This window comes from Leiobunum rupestre, chromosome 5 (genome assembly GCF_980474605.1).
Source record: "Leiobunum rupestre chromosome 5, qqLeiRupe1.1.hap1, whole genome shotgun sequence".
Taxonomy (NCBI): domain Eukaryota; kingdom Metazoa; phylum Arthropoda; class Arachnida; order Opiliones; family Sclerosomatidae; genus Leiobunum; species Leiobunum rupestre.
This window is the reverse complement of record NC_143388.1, coordinates 22,206,120-22,216,215: the sequence shown is the minus strand read 5'-3', so window position 1 is coordinate 22,216,215 and position 10,096 is coordinate 22,206,120. Positions and strand designations below refer to the sequence as shown.

General features: G+C 32.7%; 1 protein-coding gene across 2 annotated transcripts; it reads right to left on the bottom strand.

Annotated features, from left to right (window-relative positions):
- Window positions 1–4,362: 4,362 nt before the first annotated feature.
- On the bottom strand, window positions 4,363–5,133 carry LOC149943816 (death-associated inhibitor of apoptosis 2-like). Of its 2 annotated transcripts, none has more exons than XM_090175959.1 (2): window positions 5,012–5,133; window positions 4,363–4,812 (listed from the first exon to the last, which is right to left on the bottom strand). In XM_090175959.1, the coding sequence occupies exon 2, from the start codon at window positions 4,803–4,805 to the stop codon at window positions 4,434–4,436; it is 372 nt and encodes a 123-aa protein (XP_090032085.1). In that variant the 5' UTR covers window positions 4,806–4,812; window positions 5,012–5,133; the 3' UTR covers window positions 4,363–4,433. The 2 variants fall into 2 exon arrangements, with proteins under 2 accessions (XP_090032085.1, XP_090032086.1); XM_090175960.1 differs by having other exon boundaries at window positions 4,363–4,807.
- Between the last annotated feature and the right edge of the window lie 4,963 nt (window positions 5,134–10,096).

The window sequence follows — 10,096 nt, the reverse complement described above, 5'->3', positions numbered from 1 at the left end:
TATTGCCATTGATAGCCTTTCATAAAGTTTTCAAATCGGAGCCCAAGAAGTTGGGCATTTGCCCAATTTACTATTTTCGGTGATTTCGCTTTATGTGGTAGATATTGTCATTAAAATTAAGTCCGATAACGTTTAAAAAACATTTATTGGATAGGTTAGGATTCAGTCGACCTACAACTTCGGTTATATCAGTAAATATTAAATTCAAGTATAGTTTTAAGGGTAATTTACGGGACCCCAATTTTCATGTTTTTATATTTTCGCCTAAAAATCTACATACAGTTGCTTAATTTAAGTCCGATTTTCATGAAAGTTATATTTTTGAATAGCTGTGGTTTACGTATAACCTAGAATTGTAAAAACGTTCCTTAAATTTAATTCTAAGTAAGGTTTTTTGGGCAGCGTATACGGACCCCCGCAATTTCCAACATTGTAAATCCGCGTGTTTATAGAGGTCTACGCGCCCGTTTCCCTCTGGCGTTTATCAAGTCCGTTCAGAATGGGCCGCGCTTTCAACGTATGACCAGAAATATCAATTAAGTATGACACTGATCTATTTAGTCTTCGGCGTATGACAGGAAGTAATAAGTGTGACACTCAACGTAACAAATAACTGTGTTCCGAAGTAACAAATATTGATCGGAAGTAACAAATAAGTGTGATCCGAAGTAACAAATAAGTGTGATCAGAAGTAACAAATAAGTATGAAACTGATCGAACTAGTCTTTGTCGTATAACCAGAAGAAATAAGTGTGACACTCAACGGCTGACTAGTAGTAACAAATAAGTGTTATCAGAAGTAAAAAATAAGAGTGGGACTGATCGAACTAATCTTCGATGCTTTCAAAGTATGACTAGAAGTAACAAATAAGTGTAAATTTGTATATATGTGTGACCGTAAATATATTTTGGTTGTGATAACGGCGCTGCAGGTTGCTGTGAATAGCTCAAACAAACTTAACACATTAGAAGGATTGTGTGTATTCTGACCGTCGTACGTCTTGTTATGGATATAGTTGCGAGAAGAGAGTGTGTGAAATAAGTTATTGTCATTTTTATTTTACTTATAAATGCAAAAACAATAGGAAAATCTTTTTTACTTTTTTGCACAAATACAAAACTTCAATCATATCAACGTTGACGAAAGCTCCGCGACTGGCACGTTGCCGCAAGCACTAAAATTATTTCAAACCATATCAGTCATTATTGTTTTTCATTTTCCAGATGATCCAATATCTTGACCAAGATTTTGAAATTGAACAGCCATATGAGGAGAACGAATTGTTTTCAAAACCTACTAGCTCCCTTAAATGTGAAGATTTTATTATGTATGCTACCCAAGGGGTGAAACGTGGACCTGAGAGCAACTGCAATGCTTTTACTTCAAAGAGAAAGATAGCGAGTCACGCTGAAGGGAAGGCCCGTTAAAGAAGAAGAAAATATCTGACATGGAAGGCATTAATTCTTCAGTAAATAAGGAATTAAATTCACTGCTTAAACATATTATTAAAGAAATTTAAATGTATTGTATTTTATTCCATATTTCTTAGTTAAATAGAAATTTAACTTTTTGTTACATAAGTGATATATTTAAATTGACATTTTAAAACAAACATTTCAATGTTCAGAAAAGTTTAGTTTTCACTCCCAAATGTAAATAATATCAATAATTTCCAGGGATTTATCGTGTTTTAAAATAAGCATTAACTTACAAAGGCTCTACGAGCCCACGAATTTTCCACTACCACGACACTTCTCCTTCATCGTAAAATAGTTGGCAAATTTCACCAAATTTTATTTATATTTTATAATTATAACATAACTGTACTACATCACTATATTTAAATTTTAAATTTTGTGTCACGATGTTTAATCACTTATATTCGCTGAGTAACAAGTATGGCAATATTTTCAGCGAAATCCACCGCGCACTTCTATTAATGGCAAAAAATAATTACTGCCAATATATAAGTGCACATTCGCGTCACTTAACATTTAACGAAATGATTTTTTTATGAGAAAGTAGATGGAACTTACTAGAACCATTTTTCCATTTTCGCTTCCCAATATCTAATTGAAATAAACTCATTAAAATCTTGATAAATATACCTCGGAAACAGGTATTTGGAAATATTCTCGTATTGACTAAGTACTTTAGGCACAAGCTAACTTATAATTGAATCGGTTGATTATGAGAGGGAAATTTCCCACTACAGTTAATCATTGACAACTTGGGTTATCATTTGTATTTTAAGCATTTCAAGTTTTACTTATATCCAAACTTTTTAAAATAGTATTAATATAGATTCAAAATTATCGATTGATTTGTTAGACTTAAAAATTATAGCTTAATTCTATTTTGATATTGAAATTATTTATTGCAATTTTTTGGCGGACATTGTTTTGAGACTGATGTAGTTAAATTGAGTTAACCTTAATTTTTCAATAGATTTTTTATCCCTAATTAACTATTTTGTGAATCAACAAGATCTTATTCGAAGCCAGTTAAATTGACCCAAATCCACTTAACTAGTTCCGAGATGCGGGATAGAACGTTAGAGCATTTCTTCACCTCCTCTCGTGGACAAAGCGGACTTCAATGTTAGCAGCGAACGGTGTAACCCTTAAATGAGTTACAAAGAAGCAAGATTTGCTCGAGACCCACGTTTTCATTACTTTAAATTGAACGCGTTATGAAGACACGAAGCATTTACTCAAGGTTATATTTATTCTAATTTAAGTAACTTAAATGGAAAGTGCAATACTGATTTTGGATTTTTACCTGAGCCCGCATTGCTCAATTTATTGCGCGAATATATATTATTAATTTAATTAAGAAAACATTATTTTGTTGTAAGAGAAGTTTTTTTTATTAAAATCTATTTGGGAGCGTTTTGAATAATTTATATTTTACAGATGAAATTGAAAAGAGTTATTCATTAGAACTTAGTTAAAGACAAATACATATTTCCTGGCTTTGATATTGATATCACTTTTTATAAATAAATATAAACTTTTGATAACATATCGAAGTGGTGATAATGATGAACAAATTAAAAATAGTGGATTCAGTATGACCATCCGGAAACCACAATATGCATACGATGTATTATTTCATTGATTGCGCAACTGGGAATATCGAGAGGCCCAAATATCCATTTCACAAACTTATAAAGCTTACAGATATCAAGCTAGTTAAACATTAAGTCCGGTGAAGTTAAAAAAATATTTTTGGTGAAGTTAGGGTTCAGCGGAACTATCCCTTCGGTTATATCAGTAAATATTAATTTTAAGTATGGTTTTCGGGGTAATTTAAGGGACCCCGATTTTCGTGGTTTTATATTTCCGCCTGAAAGTCGACATAACGTTCCTTAATTTAAGTCCGATTTCCATGAAAGTTATATTTTTGAATAGCTGTGGTTTCCATATAACCTAGAATTGCAATTACGTTGGTTAATTTTAATTATAACTAAGACCATTTACACCTGGACTACAATGCCAACGTTATAACTCCGATTTCAGAGTGCCCGCTACAAAACACCACCAAGTGGAGAAAATCCGCGAAAGTAATCCACAAACACGCAACCACCCCCCTTTTTGATCCCCCTTCTTTAAGAGGCGAACGGTTCGCGCTCTCTTCCGCTGTTTTTCGGGGAGTCGGGGTTCCTCTTCATTTCTAATCACCAGATTCTCGTTCACCCGCGCCTCTCCCGTTCCTCCCTTAATCACCAGAATTTCTAATCACCAGATTCTCGTTCACCCGAGCCTCTCCCGTTCCTCCCTTAATCACCATAATTTCTAATCACCAGATTCTCGTTCACCCGCGCCTCTCCCGTTCCTCCCTTAATCACCAGAATTTCTAATCACCAGATTCTCGTTCACCCGCGCCTCTCCCGTTCCTCCCTTAATCACCAGAATTTCTAATCACCAGATTCTCGTTCACCCGCGCCTCTCCCGTTCCTCCCTTAATCACCAGAATTTCTAATCACCAGATTCTCGTTCACCCGCGCCTCTCCCGTTCCTCCCTTAATCACCAGATTCTCGTTCACCAGCTGCTTTCCCCCAACCCCCATTCACTGGATACTTTATCTCTCTCGTTCACCGGTTGCTTTCCCCCATCCCCATTCTCCAAAATTAGTTTTGCTCGCGCAGATATCTGGAGATTAGATTTTTACCCGTTTGCTTATCGCTTCCGAACCCCTTAATTTCTAATCTCTAGGCAATACAAACAAGTTATTTACATTTAATTGTTTATTTTAGAACTTTGTTTTACATGTTAGTAGGTACTATCGGATATTCCATTAGATGGTTATCTTGTACATTACACAATTAAAACAAATTAAAGTAGTTAAGTTTACAGGCATTTAAATGGGGTGAAACGATCTCCTGCAACTTAATTTAATTAAAAGTTCTAACTCACGTATTTGTAGTGTTTAGCAGCAGTATCGTCTGACATCCGAGGGACAGTCACAAACGTCTTCTTCTTCTTCTTCAGGTACAGGTGAGAAGCTTTTGTCAGAGACCGTAGTTGCTTTTGGCGTCGGGGGAATATCCCATTCTAGCGAAAGGCACTTTTTTCCCGATGGTGAATTATCCCTAGCCGGACAGTTTGGAAAGAAACTAGCATGTTCAAGTTCTGGTACGTCTCCTGATTTCCATCCTTCTAATACGCCATGGCATTTGTAACATCGTACTTCATCGCCCCGCTGAATATAGTAGAATCCAGCCTTCGCTAGTTGCTCCTTAGTGACGTGCGGATTTTTCCAGTGACGAAACGTTTCAAGTCGATACACTTCAATGTCCATAGCTGATCTAGACCAAATACGTTCTATAGTTTCAAATGATACATTCTCTAAGCCTACATTTACCCTTAAGTCTACTAAACCTAATTTTATCAATATGGTTAAATTTCTACGCTAAAATTCTCAATATAAACGCTTTTTTCAGTATGCAAATTGTTTTAAATATGTCTAAAAATATAGTCTATTACAAAGAAAAAATAGTTACTTACTTTACGGGTAGAAATCCTTTGTCGAGCTGTAGAAAAGACTGAGCGATCCGTCAGCAGGTCTTTACTCGTCAATGTGCCGAAGAGAAATGACGCGTGTAAGATTAATTTATTCCTATCTTGTTGAGAATAATTCATCACGTGATCTAAACTTCAAATAACCCTCAAATTCTATTGGCTGTCTCTCTCTGACAGTTTAAACTGCCTCTAATGATTGACGGCAGATATTAACCCACTTGAGTATTTGGAAAAAACCCTTTGCTACTCGAAGGAGAGTTTTGGAAATACCACGTTGACGATATCAAAATCGAGCTCTCACTTGAAAATGTTTACGGAAAACAATCCTCTTGGAAAATTGAGTTACGTAGAAGATTGCTAAAAAATGGCTAAGGGTTATGTTTTTTTCCATAATGAGTCTTATTTTTTACATTTTAAAGTATTTATTAAGAGTGAAAAATCCCATGACTACACTGACGGCATATCTTAAGTACCGGTGGAAAAAAAATCCATTGCTCAAAGTTCAGTTATCTTATTAAACGTGCGCGTGCACAGAAAAATGAACGAGTCACGTGATAGTAACTTAATTTCTACGCTAATCTTACCCCTACTAGGCCTAATTTCTGTCTAATACATTTCCAATATATATATATATAAAAGAATGCCTAAAAATTTCATTTTAAATATAATAAAATAGCCTAGCTGATTATTATTATTATTATTATAACTTACTTTTCAGCGTGACCTTCAATGACTATTCCCAATGCTAAGACTCTTTATTGAGATAACGAAAACTGTAACTAAGAATTGATTCCCATGACTACCCTGGCGGCATATCTTAAGTACCAGTGGAAAAAAATCCATTGCTCAAAGTTCAGTTATCTTATTAATCGGGTGCGCGCGCACAGAAAATTAAAGTCACGTGAGAATCGGTACGTCACTGAAAATAGTGGAAGTGTCATCACTAGAGTTCTTTTATCAATATATTTAATTAAGGATTATTTCAAAGTTTAGATGGCGCCATGGTTCTCAAAGCAGTGATATTAAAAAATCTCAACGGGTGGAATTGGAGAAACGCTAGAAATATTCTCGACATATTCATTCTCCCTGAGTATAAATAAATAAATAAATAAATACATTCTTGGCGTAGTAGTAGGATTTTAAGAAAAAAATTAAATACGGAAAATCAATTATTTTATTTTAAAGGTTTTGTGATTTCTCACCAAACAATTTCAACATCTTCAATGTAGGCTATCACATCAGGGGCATCTCAAAAATCGTTTTCCTCTGATCTCCTAGTTTCTGCCTCTGTCTTTAGTATTTATAAATATTTGCCTATCCATAAACCATTTCCTAACTGGTGGACTTTGATAACACTAAAATTTTACTTATAATAATATGCTGAAATACATTTTCCAATACGCAAAAAATTAAAGCTAGACCTAAAAACCTGTAAAGTGTAAATAGTTAAGACTAAATTTCTAAGCCTAGCCCATGAAAGTACATTTTCCGTAAATCATATCCTAACATGAATGCATTTGTTAAGAATAAATGTTTTTTTTTAAAATATGCTAATTAATTTCGTAAACAAGCATAAATTTTAGTTCGCCCTTCCTCCAAAATATCTAATAGAGCTAGTACATTCTCGATAAATATACATGTTCTTGGGGAATAAGAGACGTTTTTTATCAAAGTAAGCCAAGTTTAAAGCTTATTGTCATTGGTTCCATAACAAAAACCACATTGTAACGTGATAATGGCTGCTCACTAATCCCAATTCCATGTGAAACTCTTTCAGTTTCTTTTGAGTTTCAAAATAGGGTTTTAGAAATAGATTTTTCCTATTTCATTAAATATAAGTATTAAAATTAGAATTGCTTCATTAAATTATGCATTTGTACTGTACTGTACACAATACCTGCATTTGAAATTGTATAACATTAAAACACAGTTTAAAAAAAAATATATATCAAGGTTTTCAATTCAGTTAAAAATAATTATATTAGATGTAATGTGTTTATATTTTTAACTTAATTGCATTGATGTTTTAAAAGCAAACCTCGGGCCTAAGAAACAGGTAAAGTGTAAATTGCTAAGACTAAATTTCTAACTCTAATAATGTGTAAATCAATTATACAATTATCTATTCATAAGTGTTAGAGACTTTATTACAATGAAATAAAACCATGTAGAAATGTATATGATATAAATTTAAGAAAACTCAAACATTCGACAGACATAACGTTTCTGTTTTAAATCAACAATTTTATTATTCTTTCTTATCATTTTTTTATACAACCATTTGTTTTTATATAGATAACCTGAGGACGGCTATAATATGAACATATACCTAAAAACAAAATCGGGGGTTAAACAAAAACAACCTTAAGTTTACTATTTTTATATATTCACACGTCCTCAATTATGCAAATTTTATATTAACATTTCTACTATACATATTTCATAATTATCTCGTATAAAAGAGGGTCATTTTTGTACTATAAAACCATTCCATTCCTGAAATCCGCTACAGGAAAATCTGCAAAGGGATAAAAAACAAACATATATATATATAATATATATATATATATATAATATATATATATATATATATATATATATATATATATATATATATATATATATATATATATATATTTATATATATATAGCTTTAATCAAATAAATAAATAAATATATTCCTTATGGATTATAAGTTCGCGAAAGGTGTGTATTATATTTAATTTCTTCCATTTCGTTTCATTATTTAATGATTTTTTTATTTTTTAAAAAAGTATGTCTTACTCTGAAGTCACACTCTGGTTTTTGGAGTTACAGCTTCAATTTTTGATGGTGCCCCAGCCGTGTACTTAACAAACGGTGTCAATAGTATCGTTGTCTCAATTCAATCTTGGGATTGTCTTACTGAAAAATGGTCCTATGTCATTGACGCTCTGGGGTCACAAACAGGAATACGAATTACTCTACCAACGCCTACTATTGAGCAGTATTCGGATTGCTGTTACAACCATTACTTTCGCGTAACGTCGACAGGCGGAGAGTTTAATTGGATTCTGCAACCATTTTGTCAAAAGTATTTGCTAGATGAAATGTGTTTAACTGGGAGTTTGACGCTTAGCGTACCCCAGGTAATTGCGTTCGATCAGTGCAAACGACTATTCTAAGCCATTGGAAAACCTCTTTTTAGAAAAATTCTGTGGGAATTGCCCCTTTGAAATATATTCTCTAATGAATTATTGTTTGAACGATATAAAACATTAACAATTACTGTTGGGAGACATACTGTAATTTTCTAAACAATAAACAAAATACGAACCATTTTCATATTTTATTATTATTAGGAATATGTATGAAAAAAAACACACATTAAATATTTATTTCAAATATCTGTAGAACCGAAGCCTCTCGATCCTCTTTCTGTATCTTCTTCAATTTGCTAATACAAACCAAAACAGGAAAATTGAAATAATAATAATAATAATTTTGGAGGGTGGAACATATGAATTTAACTCACAAGGCATTCCATAGGAACTGGCATCGAAATACATTCGCAGATTAGTTGAGCTATTCGATCGCCTCTGAAGATTTTAAATGCGTTTTTCCCGTGATTAATCAAGACAACCCCTATTGTACCAGTGTAATCTTTATCTATCACACCTGCTAAAACATCAATACCATGTTTTACGGAAAGACCCGAACGAGGGGCTAGAAATAAATAAATAAATATAAAACATGGTATTCGTTAAATAAATATATATATATATATATATATATATATATATATATATATATATATATATATATATATATATATATATATATATATATATATATATATATATAATATTACCAATACGTCCGTAGCAGAAATCAGGTATAACTACACTTAAATCAGTATTTATTAGCTCTCTTGCCATGGGGGCTACAACATAGTTTTATGCACTACATAAATCAAGACCTGCAGAGCCAGGTGTTTCTCGAGTAGGCGCGCATGCATATTTCGTTAATCTTACGAATTTCAGAATTTGTCGAGGAATTTCCATTATGGATAAATATTAAAGACAAATATTAAAAAAATATTCTAACGAGTAAAGAAGTTTCAAACACAAATGACAAGTTTTACGAAAAAATTCCTTTTATAGCGTTTAACTCGATTTAAAATTCTTTAGATACGCTACTTAAGATAATCTATGAAGTATTCTTGTAAACTGATCTTGTTATAGTGAAGATTAGTTGATTAAGCTAAGCAATTTACGAGCGACGTCCTAGCGTACTTGTAATTAAGAAAGTAAGTACTTAGTTTTACGATTTTGCTTAAAACTATGATTTTAAATCGATAAAGTGAAACACGTAAAGTGTCCCTGACCAAAATTGTTTCACAAACATCTGTACCGTTTAATAAGATACGAGTATGATAACGATTTCTAGAGCCCTATGTTCGATAATGATTCATTAGGAAAATTTGAATATAATTTAAATTTTTAATTACTTATTTTTGGGTTGACTACCAATTTGGAGGACTACTGTTTTGATTTTGATATAACTAAATTTGATTGGTTTTTGAAAGGTTTTCTCTTCCTCCCCCCTCACCCCCTGCCCCCCAGTTTATAATTATGATGTCAGTTGTAAATTGTTTTTTTCGAGTATAAAAAGGGTAAACAGAAAAATTGAGAGATAGTATTAAGAAAACAGCCAATTCGAATTGTTTCGGAATCGGCTCGAGGGACTAAGTACGTAGAAATACGTCAATTGTAAATTCTAAACTTTGTATATATATTATATTCAATCATTCATTCTTACTAATTTTATAGTAATGGATCCTATTTCCATAACTTTGGCCTCGGGAAATGAGTACGTCGCATTATCAAATGGGTGTAATTTTTCGACATGGTAATGTCTATACCAAACACATCCCCGGGCATCTTATAAAGGAGTTCCCGCCCCATCTCCGTTGTACGTACTGTGGAAGAAGAGTTGAGTTGAATTTACAGGGTATTCCCCCAACGATATAAACGAATTAATTTCTCATTGTTTAAATGATGTCGCATACTTAAATTATGCCTTTTCACA

Excerpts from the sequence above, each read along its gene's own strand:
- LOC149943816 (XM_090175959.1), bottom strand. The coding sequence starts at position 4,805 with ATGGACATTGAAGTGTATCGACTTGAAACGTTTCGTCACTGGAAAAAT.